This window comes from Mytilus galloprovincialis, chromosome 2, assembly GCF_965363235.1.
Source record: "Mytilus galloprovincialis chromosome 2, xbMytGall1.hap1.1, whole genome shotgun sequence".
In the NCBI taxonomy this organism is placed as follows: domain Eukaryota; kingdom Metazoa; phylum Mollusca; class Bivalvia; order Mytilida; family Mytilidae; genus Mytilus; species Mytilus galloprovincialis.
This window is the reverse complement of record NC_134839.1, coordinates 68,888,924-68,912,504: the sequence shown is the minus strand read 5'-3', so window position 1 is coordinate 68,912,504 and position 23,581 is coordinate 68,888,924. Positions and strand designations below refer to the sequence as shown.

The window sequence follows — 23,581 nt, the reverse complement described above, 5'->3', positions numbered from 1 at the left end:
ATAATGTCACTGACATACCAAGTAAAAGATTTAGAACAAATGTTGTTTTATTGATGTTTAATTCTTTTTGTAAATTTAATTGCGTGTAAAAGCATTTTCCGAAGTGCATTTGTAGCGCTTCATTCTATAAATGTACACACGTTGACCAACACTTTTACAATCCTATAAAATAACTCAAAGAAGCATTCAATACTAGTACTTATAATTACAACTCTTGCTAGGATCATGAAAACAAGATTCATTTAATTTTTTTTCTTTTATTTACATGTGCACTTCATTGTGGAAGCTCATGATACATTTAATATTATGCTTTCATAAAGTTGAGTTCAGAATGACGCGAAATTCCTTTCAGCCAATCATGATAAGCCATTAGGTATTAAAATTAAATATTAGTAATAAATTATTTCGATCTGATATCTTGAAATTCCGGAATTTGCATTCCAAGGTTCTCAAGTGATCCTTTTATGTAGTAAGGAAGTATAACTTTTTTATCTGTTGCATTCTAAGGTTCTCAAGTGATCCTTCTAGGTAGTAAGGAAGTATAACTTTTTTATCAACTAGGAAGTACATTAAAACGAGGTTTTTGTGACATGATTGCAGGAAGAGCGACAGTAAATTTGATATACTATCCAGATGGAAGAAAACAGGGTATGTATGTGTATAAATCTTTTTACATTTTAAGTTTGTCGATTTTTTATTGTCCTTTTTTTATTTTATGCATACAAAAGAAAATGTCCTTCAAAATGATAACGTTTAATTTTATAGATTTAGCGGATGTTAACATTTACCTTTTTGTCAGTTATTGATATGATGTTGAAGGTAAATCAGTCTCATATTTATTGTATATAAATGTTTTATAAATAGATACATACTCTCTTTACCTATGTAAATTCAGCATGATAAAAGACTCCGAATAGAATTGTTTTTTTTTTATCAATTCAGATTTTGGTCCATATAGATCCCAATCAACACAAATATGAATTTATGATTAAGTTTAAAATATTGCCAATTATAAGTAATTGTATTTTCTATTAGCTTATTGATGTTTATTTTCCAATACTAAATCCACTGTGTCAAAACTGTCTATTTTTATTTCAGCTCCCTGGTGTTATTGGACTAAACATTGGTGGTTATAAATTCACTACAAGGTTATCGACCTTGATAAGGTATTCAGATTCTATGTTAGGGGCGATGTTCAGTGGACGTCATAATTTAGATAAAGATAATAAGGACAACTACTTCATTGACCGAAACGGTAAATATTTCCAGTATGTTTTGGAGTTTCTAAGAGATGAAAACTTTTTTCCACCAATTGACGTCCGAAAAAATGTATTGATTGAAGCTGAATATTTTGGAATTAAACCGCTCGTTGATAAATTAAAACGTTTGCCACCGTTATTTCCTGATGAAGTCATTGTAGATAATCTAAGAAATAAAATGAAAGATTATCGAGATATCAAAGAGAAAATTTCTCAATTGTCAACAGTGCACGTAGTAGATCAATCTGGAATAAGCTTTCAACCTACAAGCCATGTCTATGTTATCTGGTATAAAATAGAAAACCCAGTTCAAGGTACATATAAAACCAAATTAACATTTGAAGATATAGTTACTATATGGGTCCGTTCCCCAGAAAATGTGTCTAAAACTGTATGCATACCTTGTGATGAACAATCAAATTCTAGAGATTTGTTCCGCATTCTTCAGCACGACTTAAAAAATGATGGATATATTTTAACACTAAAAAGTACCTACAGTAATCAACCTGACGATTACCTTAGATATGAATTTAATGGGGACGTATTTATCGCACTAGCGTGCACAACATTGGAATTTACCTGGAAGTCTGATATTTGAGACTTTAAAAAAAATCCTTTTATCTTGAATTAATAAAATTTACTTTTCTTATTGCTTTCATCTTTAGACATATGTTTTTGTTTTATAAACAGATAAGTTAAAGGACAATAACAATCAAAACCAAGGAGATAACAAAGACTCATAAAACCAAAAGACATTTACAACAACAGTTACAAATAATCAATAAGAAACAACACGAACTCCACTAAAAACCGGGAGTGAAATCAGGTGCTTTGGAAGGGTAAGCATTTCCTGCACCGAATACGGCACCCGTCGTGTTATTTTTTTGTACAGTTCGGTAATGATGGAATGTTATTATGACTGAGGAAGAATATCAGATATGATTTCTGACACACTTTTGTCGTAATGGCCAATCGGCTCATGATGGCGACCGTAAAATGTCTTGAGTGATGACCTTAATTCATTTTCCGAAAGAGGGTTACATTTTCTTTCAAATATCTTGCGGTGATATAGCCTTTCTGTGCTGATGCGGCGTCAAGCAATTACCAATCAACAAGTCAATCTACCAGTTATCTGTGAAATACGCAACCTATATACAACAACTCCACGAAACAAACCACCAAAGAGCAACCTGATGTCACCATGCGATCCTCAATAATTGACAAGTATATATAAGATATATTAAGCCTTGAATCTCACCGAATCCAAAATTAGATTTATCAGAAACTCTCATTGCCAAAGGTTTGTATTCTACATCCAATTTCCTGTATGTTATAACTGAAACGCATATTGACCAGGTTAATGACTTTGGTAATGTACATGATCATGGAGTTGAGTTCATCAATTTGTTCCTAACGCAGTAAATTATCAATGTGTGTAAAGTCAAAATGAAAGAGAAAAACCTCATAACGAAAGGTAAAAACATAGATATCTAAGTTCAAAAGCAGGCAACTGATTGTAAGCTCTAGACGATCAAAATTAGTTTGCCGGTATTTAGCTTTACTTTTGATTTAGGGGTTAACATTTTGATAAAAATAACATGCAGGAATATTTGACTGGTGTCCATCGGAGAGCTATACTTTTTAGTATGTCATGTTTGTCGTTTCGTAGAACTTTTACTTTTTTCGTAGAACTTAGACAATCAATTTGCATCGGCTTTGTTTAATTTACGCTCTAATGTCTATTTGTAAGGTCAGGTTGTATCTATAGGTCTTTATAACTTATTGTTTTTTGCCAGAAGATCTTGTAAATTTTACGAAGACACGTATTATGGTACGATGACAGTTTGTTGAAGTCATATTTTATAATTTAGCTTCCTAATTGTGAACTTTCTATTTCTATGTAGCAACATTTCTGCAGCGCCTGCATTCGGAGTATATGTCTCCCAAATGATACGATATTCCCGCGCTTGTATTTCCTATCATGATTTCCTTGATAGAGGGTTGCTGCTCACAAGGAAGCTTTTAAACCAAGAGTTCCAAATGGTAAAGTTGAAGTCATCCATTCTACGGACGCCATCACACGAGTTGGTTGACCGTTATGGAATAACCGTTTCACAGATTATATCGGATATGTTTCTTACGTCGTAACTACACCCCCTTCCCTTTCATTAATGTGACCTACCGAATAAGACTATTTAACGGGTTTGTAATAACATGAGCAAAACGACGACTGCCACATGTGGAGCAGGATCTGCTTACCATTCTGGAGCATATGAGATCACCCCCCCCCCCCCCCCCCCCAGTTTTTGGTTTGGTTGATGTTGCTCAGTCTATAGTTTTCTATGTTGTTCCTTGTGTACTATTATTTGTCTGTTTGTCTTTTTCATTTTTAGCCATGGCATTGTCAGTTTATTTTCGATTTATGAGTTTGACTGTTCCTCTGGTATCTTTCGCCCCTCTTTTATAACCCTCAATACCTCTTCACCATATAGCAAAACTGATAGATTTTGATTTTAGTGAACCAGGATATCGATGATGTTTTCCATTTTGTTCGAAGTCTGCATACAGGAGTTTTTACTTTGTCAATCAACTGAAAAGCCGATTGAATAGACTTTGTTTATGCACATGGTTATGGGGTTGAGCTATAATTTTTGTCTTTATGTTGTCAATTATCACTGTAAAGTCGTAATGAAAGAGCAAATCCTCATGACAAATCGTCAAAAAATAGATATCTCAGTTCAAAAGCAAACTACTGATAGCAAGATCAGGACGATTCAAAATAGCACCATTTTGTCGGTGTTTAGATTTTGCTTTTGATTAAGTGTTCAACATTTTGATTAAAATGACATGCAGGTATATTGGATTTATTCCTTAACATTTAGTAATCACAATAATAACAATTGATAACAACAATCAAAATTATCAAAGGTATCAGATTTATAATCAAGTACACTAGGCGCGGGTAAATGTTATATTTTGCCGTTTGGTAATTTACATTTTTTGGTTTTGTGAACGCCTGTCAACGCCGTTGAACGTAATCATCACATGTTCGGCTATCTTGTTCTATATCCTGTAGTTTATGTTTTGTTAATATGTCTATTTTTCGGAGAAGTCGGGTGTTGGAAGTTTGCAGTTTGTGAAGTCCGTTGAATTGTCCAACATTTTTATTAATTCCTGCATTCCCTTTTTATAACTTCGTAGGCGTTTTGTGAATAGATAAGTACGTTTTAAGTGAACGAGCCACTTAATGGTAAATCAAGAATATTTCGTATGCATTTGCAATAGCATTGCACATCTAATTTCCAATGAAATAGTTAAGGCCTGCCCCCTCAGTCACTTTAAAATTTTTGCTTAGTTTGAATATCTAAGTTTGTGATTACTTCAGTTAAGTAGAATCATTAATTGTAAATCACTTATGTGTTTTAATGTCCCTTTAGTAACTTTTGACTCTCTTTTTCAATGGTATATGGTATGCAGTTGTACCAGTATAGGCACATATCATAATTATGAAGATTGTTCGGCTCCTCCGTAATAGTCTGCTGACTTTGAATGTTTTGCATCGCTAACATATCTGGGTATGCAATATTAAGTTGTTTATATGCCAAACATAGTTTAAGCAGGCCTTGCAAGAGCGCCTGCTGACAATAAAAATGGGTTTGGAAAAACAAAATGAAATGAGTTCATGGATATCTAATCACAGGAAGTGTGCGATTTAAGAAATTGTCAATGGTGAAATAAAATTCGGCGATTTTCATTTATCTCCATTCGTTCCCAAATCTTCTTTTATTCATCATCCAATGAAATATACGTTGTAGAACTCGTCAAAAACAGACATGAAAAAAGTGTGTTATATTATACAAGCGTAACACAGACTTTCAGATAAATGACCTAAGGAAAAATAAGAATCTGAATCTTTAAATTAAGTAAAAAATACACTAAAAACTGTCATTCCATTTAGCAGGAAAACTGGAAGTTTTTAAATGTTGCCAAACACAATGTTTTAAATCTGATTTATCTGAAGTATCTTTCAACGGAGAATATTGTTGAATATATATACTTTCCTTTGCGAGAACACATACAAAAATTTACATTTCTACATGAATGATCTTAGAAAAATAAAATCCATGAAAACCTGCTCCCGTCTGATGTTATTCTCGTTTCTCTATATAATTCGGCTATTTCTATATCAAACATTAAAAAGACAGATATTGAAACCTAAAGAAATGTCCGGGTCTCGCAAAGCTACATACACATACTTTATGTTTATTACAGTTTACTGTTTTGATATTTATGTTCAAAAATGTCACATTGCATGCAACTTTAGTAGTCAAAGGTCTTCACGATAAATTAAATGATGAACTGCATCCATGCAGGTTAACTGTATGGCAATTTAATTATGTCTATAGACATGTTTAGAACGTTTAGAGGAAAATTCACCAATAGCTTGTTCCACTTTTTATTCCATCACAAATGACAAAGTGATTACAAGAGCTTTGAAAGCACCTAACTAATCTGAGCTACAATATAACATTGAAAGATGTTTTCCTCCTCGCAAACATTGACATAGACGAAATCACTTTTACAAGTAAAAAGAAAGGGGTCAACAATAAAGTCCAAACTGTTCCGACAAACTAAATAAATTTTGATTAGTTGTCACAAGTAAGCCTATAAAAATTGACGGATATAGAAGAAAAACACCCCAAACTATTCAAGATCTTTACCAACCCATGATGAAATCCTATTTCGTAAAATCAAAAGTTTTGATGCTTGTTCATTAGAACTACTCTATATATTTCTAACTAGAATAATCGTATAATTTAAGGCACTTCTATTCAGACATTCAGCAACTATCCCGTACCTTATTATGTTACTTGCAAGACAACAAAACTGTATCTTGTCACGGTACACAATATGTTTGTAATTGTACAGTCGAGTCACAAATGTATTACTGAACAATGTAGATATTCTCTCTATAAGCCAATCTTCCAGTCAGTGCACATTCAAGATGTGCTTATATTAAGATAATAATTTAAAAGCGACCTAGTCTGATACTTGGACAATAAAGTAATTAGCTAACCTGTTTTGTTTTAATCTTTAATTTATTGGATAAGTATAGAATTTCGCATTGAATGTTCTGTGTAAGAAAGTTAAAAGGTAAACTGGTTCCAGTCAAAGACTTTAAAATATTGAATATCTTCTCTTAAGGATTTTTAGATATACACAGTTGAAATAGAATACAAGTAGATTATGACAATAAGCAACTATGGTGCATGCACATACTATTCTTCAGTTTACACCTGCTGTACTGTAGCTTTTCTAACATTGATATTGAAAATGGATTTTATCAATTATAATTTCCAGAAAATGCAAATTTACATTGAGTTTGTTCGTGAACATATGTATTGGACACAACAGTAGATATCAACAGACAGTGTCATGGAGAAAAATGAGGTATCTTTTTAAATATATTTGATATGTTGATCACAGGCAAATTAACATTTAACGTTTTATTGAATTAGCCGAATTTTGGTGAAATAAAAATTAAATCAAGTATACAGGTTATTAACCAAATAAACAACCAGGTAAAATGTTTCTGGATTGATAAATGTGATGAATATTACCATATATTTTTTGTAATTTTAACGTAATGTTATCATCACATATTACTGGGGTTGTTTTTGATTCGTATCATAAGAGTGTGGTATGATTGGCAATGAGACAGCTATCCACTAGAGACCAAAAAAACGAAAACCATGTATTGTGCATAACGTCTATTTTAAATTTCTTAATAATTAAGATATGTAACTTATCTTAATATTTAAAACATTTTTACTAAATATTACACTTTGTAAATGAACGTTGAAATGTACGTTATGGATATTTTTTATATCAATCTAGCTTTTAATGAATTTTTTCTATGATTTTCTCATACTAATGTAACATATTTCTTTTTTTGTACAAAAGTGAACAGTTCCGTATGCTTAACTATGATGTCTGAAGATTACATGGCAGTAATTTCTATTATCCCTTTGTCAATTTATGATTGTTGGTTGCTTTACGGCGCATTAGCACAATAAGGCTATATCGCGACGAGTGTCAATTTATGTCATTCATTGTTATTTTCCTTTGTTTCTTCTGTTAAACAGCGATTTTGGAGTTTCTAAACTGAGTTTTATTGTGTGTGTTTGCATTCCAAATTTATCACCATGGGCTAGATGTAAAGGCGGAGGGTTGAGATCTCACAAAATACTGTATGTTTAATCCCAGAGCCAGGACCCTCTAGCCTTTGTTAGTCTTGTGTGTTCATAAATTCTTGTTCATTTGTATGTTTCGGAGTTTAGTGTAGAATTGATTTTCACTGAACTAGAAGTTGTCACTTTGGGACATTATTGGTCTACATATTTTACTTTTATGTACTTTTATGCAGACTTCTAATACGTTCAGGTATTTCACATCCAATTTTTTATGGAAATATTCTTTATAAAGCACAAAGGTGTCAGTATTCACCTCAGAAACTTACAAAACCTTTGAATAGACTTCTTAAGAAGGGATATAAGTACGATACTGTTGTCAAGTCATTTAAGATTGCATATTTTGGCGTTAATATTGAGTCACTGATAAGGTCTTTGCATCGGAACTAAACACATTTATTCTAAAAACAGTTGTTGGCATGACACGGGTTATGTTCTTCTCATATATGTTATGATGGTATGATACTAAACCCCTAACGAGAAGGATTGTGCCTGATGTTCATATGATGAAATCATAATCTTTCAGTCAGTTTAATTGAAGTCTGGAGCTGGCATGTCAGTTAACTGCTAGTAGTCTGTTGTTATTTATGTATTATTGTCATTTTGTTTATTTTCTTTGGTTACATCTTCTGACATCAGACTCGGACTTCTCTTGAACTGAATTTTAATGTGCGTATTGTTATGCGTTTACTTTTCTACATTGGTTAGAGGTATAGGGGGAGGGTTGAGATCTCACAAACATGTTTAACCCCGCCGCATTTTTTCGCCTGTCCCAAGTCAGGAGCCTCTGGCCTTTGTTAGTCTTGTATTATTATAATTTAGTTTCTTGTGTACAATTTGGAAATTAGTATGGCGTTCATTATCACTGGACTAGTATATATTTGTTTAGGGGTCAGCTGAAGGACGCCTCCGGGTGCGGGAATTTCTCGCTACATTGAAGACCTGTTGGTGACCCTCTGCTGTTGTTTTTTCTATTGTCGGGTTGTTGTCTCTTTGACACATTCCCCATTTCCATTCTCAGTTTTATTATATGAGTTAAGGAATTGTACTTAGGTGTGCAAGTGCGTAAGGATTTGAATATTTTGACACAAATCTGTTTGTGTGTGGTTAATTGCATGCGTACCAAGATGCATGACTGAAGTAAAGATACAAGTATTTCTATTTCTTCGTAGTTTCTTACTGGTGCCTCTTATTTATTCCAGAAATACTTGTCGTACAATCTGAATATAAATAAACTCATCATAGATACCAGGACTTAAGTTTATATATACGCCAGACGCGCGTTTTGTCTACAAAAGACTCATCAGTGACGTTCGCATCCAAAAAAGTTTTAAAAAAAAGTTAAAAAAAAAAAAAAAACAAAAAAAAAACAAATAAAGTACGAAGTTGAAGAGGATAGAGATCCAAAATTCCAAAAAGTGTTTCCAAACACAGCTAAGGTAATATATGCCTGAGGTATAAAAGCCTTAGTATTTCAAAAAATTCAATGAGTGTTCAACACATTTGTGTTGCATCATCTGAAATAAGAGACTTGGTTATCAATTTAATGTAAAAGTATTGTTTCACTTACATTTTTAGTACCCTAAAGTCGTAGGCCTAAATATTGGTGGTAAAAAATTCACAACAAGATTATCAACCTTAACAAAATATCCAGATTCTATGTTGGGCGCCATGTTCAGCGGACGACACAAGTTAGATGCAGATAGGAATGGAGACTATTTTATAGACAGAAATGGAAAATATTTTCATTATATTCTAGAGTTTCTTAGAGATGAAAATGTCATGCCTCCATCTGGTACTCGCGAGAGAGTACTAAAAGAAGCAGACTATTTTGGAATAAAACCGTTAGCTGAAAAATTGAGAAGGTATCCGCCTCTGTTTCCAGATGGAGTTATACTCGATAATCTAAGAAATAAAGTGACGGATTATCTCATTATTAAGGCGAAAATAGCAGAGTTGTCAACAATGGATGTAATAGAAAACTCAGAAATATATTGTCAGAAGGCGTCATTCGTTTATGTCACATGGTACACCACAGAGAATTTAGTAAACGGCAGAGAGTATCAAACGAGATCTACTTTTGAAGATGTAGTATCGTCATGGGTTGGATCAAAATTAAATGTCGATAAAACGTTGTGCGTTTATTCGGATGGTTATCCACCAGACATAGCTGAATTTTATCGTGTTCTTCTATATGATTTAACAAGTGATGGATTTGTATTGTCAATGAAAAATCATTACAGAAGTATTCCAAATAGTTATATTTGGTATGAATACAACAATCAAGCATATGCAGCTGTACAATGGATGACTCTTGAGTTCACATGGGAATCGTCTGTGTAGTAATTGCAATCGTCAGACATGGCTATGGGGAAAGTTGAGCATCATATTCCGTAAATATTTGAGTTTGTCGATTTAAAATTTGAAGATACAAATGCTTCCATTATTTCATTCACTTTTCACTGTTGTGTGCTAATAACTTAGATAGCCCCACCCCACCCCAACAATATCGATCATTCGATTTGCCAATTTCACTACGTATTACATATTTGAGTCATGTCGCATTTCTCGTTATGTGCACGAAGGGCATCATATACAAATAGGAATTAATGTGTGTCTGAAAGAACAATTATATTCTGCCGACAGAAATTTGGCTTTCATTGCGATATCATTTTTCTACCTTTTTAATGAACACCGTATCAGGTACTTGGTGGAATGAATGGATTCTACTTTCTATTATAGTTAAACCAAATAATATATCTGACCCAGTTACTTTGTATACATGTAGCTGACTAAAAGAGTTACCGTTTGCATTGTCATCCCAAAAAAAAGAAAAGATTGTAATGTGATTCTGCACGTCCAGTGTTTGAAATGTCAAACACTGGACGTGCAGAATCAAATAACAATCTTTTCTTTTTTCGTCAGCTATCACAGCATGTGTTCATTCGAGTAAACAGCACGTCGGGACTTCGATGTAGACTTATTACATCGTCACTTCTAAATTCAAAAATTGATAAGCAAGTAATTGAGACAAGACAGACTTACTTTATATGACCCGTTCTTTTTCAGATGACTCTGTTGTACAGGGCCAATGACCAATTTATATAATCTGCATGATTTATTATCAAATGTTGGTCTTAGTTCGACAAGAAAAAGTGGATTTAACGGCTCCGTGTTGAAGGCCGTACTTTGACCTGTTATTGTTAACTGTTTAAACTTTTGGATGGAGAGGTTATATCAACGTGTTTTGAATTTATATCACTCCTTCCGAAAATAAATTGAGGAAATAAAATTGAGAATGGAAATGGGGAATGTGTCAAAGAGACAACAACCCGACCAAATAAAAAACAACAGCAGAGGGTCACCAACAGGTCTTCAATTTAGCGAGAAATTCCCGCACCCGGAGGTGTCCTTCAGCTGGCCCCTAAACAAATATATACTAGTCCAGTGATAATGAACGCCATACTAATTTCCAAATTGTACACAAGAAACTAAAATTAAAATAATACAAGACTAACAAAGGCCAGAGGCTCCTGACTTGGGACAGGCGCAAAAATGCGGCGGGGTTAAACATGTTTGTGAGATCTCAAACATTTTTTTACATAAAAAAAAGATACAATAAGATGAAATCGTATCTGCATAAAAAAAAACTAGCTAGTTTCAGTTAAAAAAAACTCTCGTTTTCTTCTACATTACAGAATAGTAAAATTTACTGTAAATTCCATTTCAAACAATTCCATAACACACATTCGACTTGATTTTGTATATAGAATGAAATTACGTGAGTGCTTTGAACAAAACGTTCTATATAGTTGAAGATTCTTAAATATAAATAAGCTATTGCATTGAACAATAATAGTATTTACAGACTTATAATTCAATGTAAAACTTCGGAGTTTGAATTGGAATTGCGCTGTAAAATCATTTCTATAAGATGATGGGCAGTCAGATTGTTCAAATCTCCATCCAAAATGATGATTTTGAACTATATTAAATAATTCCAATAATTATTCTGATCATTTATTTTCTTTACTATCTGATTACTTTTCAAGGACTATGTTCGAAATTAAAGGAATAAGTAGAATGTGGTTTTTACTTCGTTCAATTCTACTTTACAATCCTTCGTTATCTTTTAGTTCATAAGTTCATGATACATATGCGTTTATGATAGGTCAAGTTCCATCGAACTAGACAGTCGTTTCCATCATGTTAAGTGTGGTAGCTTTGCTTGGTTTCCTTGGAGTATGTTCAGCTCACCTCTGTTTATTAGAACCTCATCAGAGGGGTATGTACACTCATTTATAAAATAGATAAAAAGCCATCGTTGGTGCTTAGTGTATTCGCATAGTGGTATTAACCATAAGTGGATTCTAAAAAAGAAGTTCTGGATAATTTTAAATCTCGATCTTTCTCTTAAATAAGTTCTATCAAAAGTTATAATTTTGGGATACGAAACAGAATGTTTTATTTATAGTGTACAAAAAAGTCTAACATGCTACACAGAGGGAAAAGTGATCAGTGTGCTTTAGTTTCTTATTGAAAACAAATTTGTTGAATTTGTAAGTAGACTTTTTCAATAAATTGTCGACATTCCAATGATATTGAACTTCTTATTTCCATATACGTCGGAGTTCCTTCAGACACAAAACAAGAAGATCAAAGAAGCGTGATCATTTAATTTCACATTCAGAAATTTTGATGATGTTCTTTATATTAACATTCAAAACCTTTCTGATTGGCTTCCATTGATATATCCTTCAGAACTATATATCAAAGAAACAACAGACACGACTTCCTCGGTATTATTTTTAGACTTTTACCTCGAATTTTACGTAATCGGTCATCTAAGTACCAGAATCTATGACAAACGATATGATTTTGATTTTGAAATTATCAATCCCCCACCTTAGTAGCAATATACCAACTTCACCTGCATATGGGATATACATTTCCCAACTCATTCGGTATTCAAGAGCTAGCATCTGCTACTCAGACTTTGTAAATCGTCACCACTGTCTGAGCATAAAGTTGATGAATTAATGAAGAACATCACAAATAAAGCACGATGGTTTTGAAGTATACATTTTAGGTACTGACGTTTAACTTCTTATGTGCTTTGTCTATATGCCTTTTTGTTTATCTTGTTGACATATTTGCTTGTGTTTTGGTGATTAAGATTATAGCACACTGTTGACTGCTGTATCCACATTGTTTATACTGTTACCTATTATGTCTGTTTGTTTGTTAACACATCGTTGTCATTAAAATGGAATTGTATGCGACTGTCATACGAGTGAGAGGTTTAGCTTACTATAAAACCAGGGTTAATCCACCATTTTGTACATAAGAAAATGCCTATACAAAGTCAGGAATATCCATTCGTATGAGCTGTTGAATTTGTCATTTGCTTACTTGGAACTTTCCGTTTAGAATTTTCCTCGCAGTTCTGTATTTTTGTTATTTCACTTTTTGATCATTATAGAAGCACCGATTGCTTAATGTTTGGCGGATATCAATATAAGTGCTTGATGGAAGTGGTTTAAGGTGATATAAGTCCCATTGTCTGAATTTAGCCTAGTAGAACATCAAATGATTCATATACTAACAATAGATCTCGTTCTTTGTATACATCATAAATATGCATATTTGACCGATTTGTAATATAAAATAAAATGCTCTGCAAAACTCTAGTTGTATCTTTTTTTATCTTAATAAAAATATGTTATAAAATCTTAATTTTTTATAATTTACTTTCATTTTCTTATTAGTTTAAGACTTTATTCTGAATCCTATTTCGAACAATGAGAAGCACCACAAATAATAACATCTTATTTCAGGCAGTTTGGCTGATCCTCTGACTCCTGCTAATCCTGACTGTCATCTACGAACAGCACCTTGTGGTGGCAGGAATGCAGATGCAAAGCCTTCTGCAAGCTACCAGAAAGGTACTAATGTTGCTGTTACATGGCAGAAAAATTTCAGTCATTATAATCCGAAGAACCCCGGAATTATGGAAGTATCATTGGTTAGAGACGCGGTACCTTTTGAGGTTATTCAAACAGTCAAGGTGAACGATGACCACTTCAATAAACAACAGAACTACACAAAAAATCTGATGATTCCAGACAATTATCATGGTCATCATGGAATTGTACAAGTTGTTTACAAAACAAATTCCTTAGATGCAACTGGCACTCTATATACATTTTATTCATGTGCTGATATTACTATCACGTAACAACATATTTCTAACGTGGTTTTAAATTAAAATAAATCACTAAGGCATCTTATTAAAGTGCAGACTTATTTTTGTTATTGACTGATTCAAAGACAATGTGTTGTGAGTCGTGAAATTATTTGAAGTAGATTTTTTTGTAAACAGACAACACCATGATCAAAATGACAAAAATAACAAAAATAACACTTCAGTGAAACAGGGAATTGAAGAACAGAAACCCCTAAACAATCAATGCGTAATTCGGTTGTCCTCGATTGGTAGTCAAATCTTATCCCACAACTCGCAACCTTCGAGTAATTCACAAGTAAAACCTCTGATGATAAATAGCGCATTTTTGGTGATGCGGCTGCCGTACACTACAGATATTGCGAAATTACTAAAATATAAAATAATAAGAGTGCATACACTGAAATGTCTCGCCTTTTCAACTCGTCATAGAATTCTTGTTTATATGAAGCTTTTACTACAAGAAAAACCTAAACGTAACATTTCCAATGATCTATGAAAATGAGATTACGGCCAGAAGAACCATGTCTGCCATAAATATATGTGCACCTTACAATCATTCCTAACACCTAATTAAAGTTGTCCTATCACTCATAGTTTCTTAAGGAAATAGATTAAACCACAAAATCATAACATTGACAATTGGCTCAATTAAAACCTTCCAGTCGGGGATTTACACCTTTACAATCACTCCATACACCAAATATAGTTGACCTAATGCTCACAGTCCTAGTATCTGATGTATGCGTAATTTTAATCTTCATCATTGATTAATGAAATGCAGTCGCATGCTGAAGGGCGTGCGGACGTTGCAAGGAACCAATATATACCAAATAAAGTTGTCGCATTACTCATAATAAGAAGATATTTCAGGTATTTCACTTAAGAAAACACTTAAAATTGTTTTCAAGCAGTCGCTTAATTCTGGAAATGAGTAAAAGAACAATGGACATATGACAGGCGGAAACTTTGTAAAATAGGGTATCTGTAAACCATGCAGCAGTGGTGGATGCAGAAGATTCCATGAGGGAGGGCCCACTAGCTGCATAAGACTGAGGCTTCCCTAGTCATGCTTCAGTAATTCCTTACATAATGATGATAACACGGGACGAAGTAGATCAAGTAAAGTAAGTTATTGCCCGGACAATGAGCCTAGTGCCTTTAGTAGGCTGTAAAAGGTTCAAAATAACGATGGAAACAAAACAACGAGGAGAACTCAAAGCGTTAGCAAATGACAAAGGCAACCACATGGCTACAGTTCATACGCGGATCCAGTGGGGCATTTGGGGGGGGGGGAAGGAGGGGCAGCCCATCTTTTTGTGGGGAAAATTCGGTAGATAATATAGGGAATCACCAAAGCATGACGAGAGTGGTCCCCTTATTAGGTCAAACATCCCACTTTTTTTACAAAAATATCTTGGTCCGCAATTGCAGTTTTATGTCCTAGGAAGGCATATAAGGAATGTATATCAGATACGGTGTAACAACATAAGTTAACTTTAATAAGAACAAATTATATAGATCAGTTGGAAATGACTACGTACTAAGCACAAACACAATAAATAGAAAGACAAAAGACAAAGAGTATTTACAGATAGGGAAAGTTCAAAGTATTATTGCAACTGATGAGTAGACATTGTTTTTCCAGTAATAACACCACTAACGGATCAATTGTAAAGATTAAATAAGCAGTATAAGAAAAAGTTGGCAATGCTAAAATAAATCAACATGATATAAAATCAGACGTACTGATAAGAGAAGCCAAAGATATCAGAGGGACATTCAAACCCATATGTCACAGTCGAAAATAAACTTACAAGGCCATGGCTAGATAGCAATACGTATTAAGTGATGCATTAATCTATTGAAAAGGAAAAAAAGGACGAGAACATTTCAAAGACTATTTTAGGTTGGAGCTCATCCACACTTTCCATCACCACCCTAGAATACGTGATCCTAGTTCTATATTTAAGTGGACAAAGGCCGTGGTAAATATCTTTAATTTGATCTAAACGTGGCTTAGAACTTTGCCTGTACCTGTGTCGATACCTTTTATTTGCGATACATGTTGTGTCCTCGGATTTTGACGGATATTCATATGATATCATTTCACACAAGGAGAAATAGACATTTAAAATGTATGTACAGTTATAGTGATCATCAATAAGTCCAAGGTCAGATCAGCCCTGCGGGACATACCTTATGTATACCTTAGACATTCCTTACACCAAATAAAGTGGTCCTATTGTTTATTGTACCTGAGAAACAGAACACGTACAACATAAAAACATTAACCAATGCATCATTAAAATGAGATGAAGATCATATGAACCTAGCCAGACGGACACGCAGACCTTATAAGCATATCATGATCCTTATACACCAAATACAATTGACATCTGATACAATTTGAACATTGACCAATGAACCACGAACATGAGGTCAAGGTCACATTAACAATGCTAAACAGAAATTTACACCTTACAATCATTTCATACATCAAATCTGAGTATGGCAAGCCGTTTTGCTATTTATTCTTACTTCAAGATATCTCATAAACTTTATAAGATATCTTATATAGTTTATAAGATATCTTATATAGTTTATAAGATATCTCATATAGTTTGTAAGATATCTTAAACAGTTTATAAGATATCTCATATAATTTATCAGATATCTTATATAATTGTCTTTATAAGATATCTCATAAACTATATAAGATATCTTATAAACTATATGAGATATCTCATATACTTTATAAGATATCTTATAAACTTTAGAAGATATCTTCTAATATTATTAGTTCGTATATTTTAACAAATTTGATTCGTTTAAGGATAGTCACATGTTAAACTATATTTTCGAAGGTAGAGAGAAAACGGCGGATAGTAAAAAGCATATTGACCGGCAAAAAGCATATTGCACGGTTATTTTTAGAATATCTAAAAACCGATATACTTTGTGACGTCATGTAATGAATTTCAGGATATTGTGTAACGTTTTGAAAGACATATATATCTGTGATCGATTATTTGACGATATTAACTAGTCTTCAAATACATAAGATGTCCAAAAAATAAAGTAAATGAAATAACAACTAATATGTTGTTATTGTCAAGGAGACAATGTAATATCTATAAAATTCCAACAAACCAAAATGACGATTTTGATACAAATATGGTCGGAAATTAATAATATAACAAATATAGCCTTTGTATGAGGTCAATACATGATATATCGACCCAAAGAAGTATATCGACCTCGGACTTCGTCCTCAGTCAATATATCTTTGTATCGACCTCATACAAAGGCTATATTTGTATAAAGTATATAAGATATCTTCTAAAGTATATAAGATATCTTATAAAGTATATAAGATATCTTATAAAGTATATAAGATATCTTATAAATTTTAGGAGATATCTTATATAACATTAAAGATATCTAATATAATATATAAGATATTTCATAAAAATGAAATTATTTAGTTTATAAGATATCTCCTAAAGTTTATAAGATATCTCCTAAAGTTTATAAGATATCTCCTCAAGTTTATAAAATATCTTATATAGTTTATAAGATATCTCATATAGTTTATAAGATATCTCATATAGTTTATAAGATATCTTATATAGTGTATCACATATCTTATATAATTGTCTTTATAAGATATCTCATAAACTATATAAGATATCTTATAAACTATATGAGATATCTCATACACTTTATAAGATATCTTATAAACTTTAGAAGATATCTTCTAATATTATTAGTTCGTATATTTTAACAAATTTGATTCGTTTAAGGATAGTCACATGTTAAACTATATTTTCGAAGGTAGAGAGAAAACGGCGGATAGTAAAAAGCATATTGACCGGCAAAAAGCATATTGCACGGTTATTTTTAGAATATCTAAAAACCGATATACTTTGTGACGTCATGTAATGAATTTCAGGATATTGTGTAACGTTTTGAAAGACATATATATCTGTGATCGATTATTTGACGATATTAACTAGTCTTCAAATACATAAGATGTCCAAAAAAAAAGTAAATGAAATAACAACTAATATGTTGTTATTGTCAAGGAGACAATGTAATATCTATAAAATTCCAACAAACCAAAATGACGATTTTGATACAAATATGGTCGGAAATTAATAATATAACAAATATAGCCTTTGTATGAGGTCAATACATGATATATCGACCCAAAGAAGTATATCGACCTCGGACTTCGTCCTCAGTCAATATATCTTTGTATCGACCTCATACAAAGGCTATATTTGTATAAAGTATATAAGATATCTTCTAAAGTATATAAGATATCTTATAAAGTATATAAGATATCTTATAAATTTTAGGAGATATCTTATATAACATTAAAGATATCTAATATAATATATAAGATATTTCATAAAAATGAAATTATTTAGTTTATAAGATATCTCCTAAAGTTTATAAGATATCTCCTAAAGTTTATAAGATATCTCCTCAAGTTTATAGAATATCTTATATAGTTTATAAGATATCTCATATAGTTTATAAGATATCTCATATAGTTTATAACATATCTTATATAGTGTATCACATATCTTATATAATTGTCTTTATAAGATATCTCATAAACTATATAAGATATCTTATAAACTATATGAGATATCTCATATACTTTATAAGATATCTTATAAACTTTAGAAGATATCTTCTAATATTATTAGTTCGTATATTTTAACAAATTTGATTCGTTTAAGGATAGTCACATGTTAAACTATATTTCCGAAGGTAGAGAGAAAACGGCGGATAGTAAAAAGCATATTGAACGGCAAAAAGCATATTACACGGTTATTTTTAGAATATCTAAAAACCGATATACTTTGTGACGTCATGTAATGAATTTCAGGATATTGTGTAACGTTTTGAAAGACATATATATCTGTGATCGATTATTTGACGATATTAACTAGTCTTCAAATACATAAGATGTCCAAAAAAAAAAGTAAATGAAATAACAACTAATATGTTGTTATTGTCAAGGAGACAATGTAATATCTATAAAATTCCAACAAACCAAAATGACGATTTTGATACAAATATGGTCGGAAATTAATAATATAACAAATATGGCCTTTGTATGAGGTCAATACATGATATATCGACCCAAAGAAGTATATCGACCTCGGACTTCGTCCTCAGTCAATATATCTTTGTATCGACCTCATACAAAGGCTATATTTGTATAAAGTATATAAGATATCTTCTAAAGTATATAAGATATCTTATAAAGTATATAAGATATCTTATAAATTTTAGGAGATATCTTATATAACATTAAAGATATCTAATATAATATATAAGATATTTCATAAAAATGAAATTATTTAGTTTATAAGATATCTCCTAAAGTTTATAAGATATCTCCTAAAGTTTATAAGATATCTCCTCAAGTTTATAGAATATCTTATATAGTTTATAAGATATCTCATATAGTTTATAAGATATCTCATATAGTTTATAAGATATCTTATATAGTGTATCACATATCTTATATAATTGTCTTTATAAGATATCTCATAAACTATATAAGAATTAAAGATATCTTATAAACTATATGAGATATCTTATAAACTATATAAGATATCTTATAAATTATATAAGATATTTCATATAAAAATTGTTTATAAGATATCTCATATACTTTATAAGATATCTTATAAACTTTAGAAGATATCTTTTAAAGTATATAAGATATCAGATAAACTTTATGAGATATCTTATATAACATTAAAGATATCTTATACAAATATAGCCTTTGTATGAGGTCAATACAAGGATATATTGACCTGAAAGAAGTATACAAAGGCTATATTTGTTATATTATTAATTTCTGACCATATTTGTATCAAAATCGTCATTTAGGTTTGTTGGAATTTTATAGATATTACATTGTCTCCTTGACAATAACAACATATTAGTTGTTATTTCATTTACTTTTTTTTTGACATCTTATGTATTTGAAGATTTTTTTCGTCAAATAATCGATCACAGATATCATGTGTTTTCAAATCCTGAAATTCATTACATGACGTCACAAAGTATATTGGTTTTTAGATATTCTAAAAATAACCGTGCAATATGCTTTTTGCAGGTCAATATGCGTTTTGCTATCCGCCATTTTCTCCCTACCTTCGAAAATATAGTTTAACATGTGACTATCCCTAATGCCCGCGTCACACTGTTCCGATTTTTATATACGATGGACACCCGAATGCGAAAATTGTAAGTTCGTACGAAGTTGGTCCCGATCTCGTTTAAATACAAAAAAGTGACCGAAGCAAGTACGATGAATAACGAAGTCTATACGATGGTGCCGAAATTATATACGATAGCAAAAGATGGACATACGATGGTTAACCGAAGACGGGTATTAAAGCTTCATATCTCAGCCGAAGCCTACACGATGGATCACGAAGGCTACACGATGGGTTACGAAGGCTACACGACGGGTTACGAAGGCTACACGATGGATTACGATGTCTAAAAGACGTCGTGTACAGCTTACGATGCATTTAAATTATATGCCGAAGGCATCACGCGTTTTAAATTGTTTGATCAATATTGAATAATATATTATATTGTACATTTAATTTCTGGTTTAATCATAAGACGGAAGATCGTGGGCTTGAAGGGTAAAACAGAATTTCGACAACATATCGTTTCTGTACAAGTCTGCCATGCATGGCGGGAAATCGATCTTTTTGTCTAATTCTTATAAAACTTAGTTTATTATCCCCTCGCCTACTACATGTAAGTTGCGTGTAGATAAAATTGTTATGGACACTCTAGAACCAAAATGCTCAAAACTTGGTATGGTGCTACTCGTTAATAATGTTTTAAGCGCTATTGACTTTAAAGTTCAAAGGTCAAGGTCACAGTGGCAGTTGTAATACAAGGCAATATCACTCTTGTGGACACTCTAAAACCAATATGCTTCAAAAGATTTTAACCACATTTGGTATATTGTTCCTCCTTGTAATGATCTGACCTTTTTTACGTTCAAGGCCAAAGGTCAAGGTCATGCAGATGGACTTGTTTTTTCTCCTTGAAATAGCATAATATAATACACAGGAAATTGGTTGCTCATTTTTTTACCTGCTTGTTCTAAAGACAATATTAAAGGTATTTCAAGTTACTGAATGTTTTTGTTGATTTCTAAAAAAATAGTTTATGTATCAAATATGCATATTCAATTTACCATTTTCTGCATGTGTCATATACAAATATAGTGTCCATATTTGTCCCCAATATGTTACATACGAGGGGATGCCACGCTCGGCATTGCCTGGTTTGAACTGTAAAATGTGTGCACTAGTCTGAATAATCACCCATAATTATGCCCATATTTACTGATCTATCTTAAAGGTAAGATAATGGGTTCGTTGATCCCTTTTATTCAAAAAGAGCTCTTTCCAGGAGAATATCATAATAATATAGACAAAAGGAAGGATGTTGGGGAAAGCAACAAATGCGGCAAAATATGACATATAAAAAACAAAACGGTTATGGAGTAAACATTCGTGTTGTCGCCTTTCTTGTTCTCATAGAATCATATGATATGAGCTCCATGTTTTGTGAACGTCTTTCTTAAATGTCGTATTAGACTGACCAGTGCATATCGCGCATGGCACTTTAAATGTATTTTAGTGCGAAAATTAACTTGCATTTAGCTGAACTCATTGCCGTCGTAGTTCCATCTTGTCGCCTTCGTACTTTTATTCGATGGCAACACGACGGGATTACGAGGTCTTTACGAAGTCGTGTTGCCATTGTAAGACCTTCGGGTAGCTTCGTGATTCATTCGTGTAGACATCGTAATGTCAAAACTGCCCGATGGAAACGATGGAAACACGAATGCAATACGATGTTCAAAGATGCATTCCCGGTGACATTACGATGGTGAGGATGGTGATACGAACTGAATACGAACCCTCAACATCGGACGCACCTTCGGGAATTTTTTAACATGTTAAAAAATTTAGAACCCTTCCCGAAGTTGTCCCCGAAGGCTAGAAAAAGTGGCCGATGGTTCTACGATGGTTAAAGATGGCACTACGAATAGCCCGATCTGGATACGATCAGTCCCGATTTTGAAAATTTCCATAATCGTGTTGCCATCGGCATAAAAATCGGGACAGTGTGACGCGGGCATAAACGAATCAAATTTGTTAAAATATACGAATTAATGATATTATATAATATATGAGATATCTTATAAAATTGAAATTATATAAGATATCTTATATATTAAAGGAGATATCTTATATATTATAGGAGATATCTTGAAATTCTAATAAATAGTAAAACGGCTTGCCATATCTGAGACTTGAATTCGAAGACTTGTCGATGTTGGTTGAAACCTGTCTGAAGGACATGTAGACTTTGCAAGGATATAATATACCAAATATAGTTATCCTTTTACTTATAATAAGGGTCAGTGAACATATTTTTAAACTATATACCCAATTGATGATTGTGGAAAAGTTTGGTTATATTTGGTTCAGCAGTTTAAGATAAGATTTTTGTAAAAGTTAGCGGACGACAAGTGATGAGAAAACTCACTTGGCCCTTTGTGCCAGATGAGCCAAAAATCATTTCAATTCTGAAAGCATACATAATTTGTCAGGTTATAACATTTATAAACTATTTATAAGTGACATATCTCGAAATCATTTTGCTGTCTCTCCATGTGAACTATTTGCCTTATGCATAAACTGATTCTATCAAATGTCTAATTGGTCCTGGAAGTGGTTGTCTAAATAACTATATCATTTTTGACTAAATTGAATTTGTCATATTATGACAGCATATGCTAGATTTCTTTGCCTGTCTTGGGCTGTTACTTTTTTAACATTATACCTATTTGTGTGCTTAAATTTAAGAAATTTTACCTAAAATATTCCTAAGGGTTGTGTTGAAATTGGAGCTTTTATTTCTTATTGCCCAGCCTCATTGTGACTTTGGGATGAAAAACATCAATGAATGCACTGTTCTTTTTTAGCACAACTGACCAGTTTACTTTACAAAAATCATTTACAACTGGGCCTATTAAAACCAAACTTGACCATAATCATCATGGTGAAATCTTAGTTTGAAAAGAACTGTCTGCCAACCAACATAGCCGCCATTGCAATCAATGAATAGAACATAAAGGAATAATGCAGTTTTGTATATTATCTTGAAATGATGTAGAATGAGAAAATCTAAAAGTAGCAAAAATGTTGAGATCTACCGTAACTCTTCATTTAAAACAAAACTTTAAGATTACTTCTTATAGAAGTTATTGCCCTTAAATGATGAACTTTACCAATTTTATTCATGTTTGCCTTTTATCGTATATACTACAATAGAAAGAAAGAAAGTTACAATACAAAAAGTGTAAGCAAGACAAGATCAAAAGATTACTCAACAATTAAGGTGGCTCAGGACTATTCGACTGCACATAATTTCACGCATGAATTACAAAAGTATTTGTCGTAAATTCGATATATATTTTTTTTAAATATTTTGATTGATTAGAAATGTTAAATCATTGTTGTTATGTGACTCATAGAATATTTTCGTTATTATCCGTATTTGTTAAAGGGTCAAAATGACATTTCACTCATTTTCACCACCTCTAGTTTAACATAAATTTTTATCCTGCTCAAACTAAAATAGGAATATTTCTTTTAGTTTTATTATTGTTTTTCATCGTAAAGTCACAGTGAAGCTCATTGGCTGATATGTTGTTAAATCAGTGAACATGAAAAGCTTTTGTCAGAATAAAA

The 23,581-nt window shown here is 32.2% G+C and overlaps 1 protein-coding gene across 1 annotated transcript; it reads left to right on the top strand.

Annotated features, from left to right (window-relative positions):
* The first annotated feature begins 373 nt into the window (after positions 1–373).
* Positions 374–10,901, top strand: LOC143062530 (uncharacterized). The gene is made up of 3 exons (XM_076234196.1): positions 374–648; positions 1,099–1,851; positions 9,089–10,901. The coding sequence occupies exons 1-3, from the start codon at positions 634–636 to the stop codon at positions 9,851–9,853; spliced, it is 1,533 nt and encodes a 510-aa protein (XP_076090311.1). The 5' UTR covers positions 374–633; the 3' UTR covers positions 9,854–10,901.
* The last annotated feature ends 12,680 nt before the right edge of the window (positions 10,902–23,581 follow it).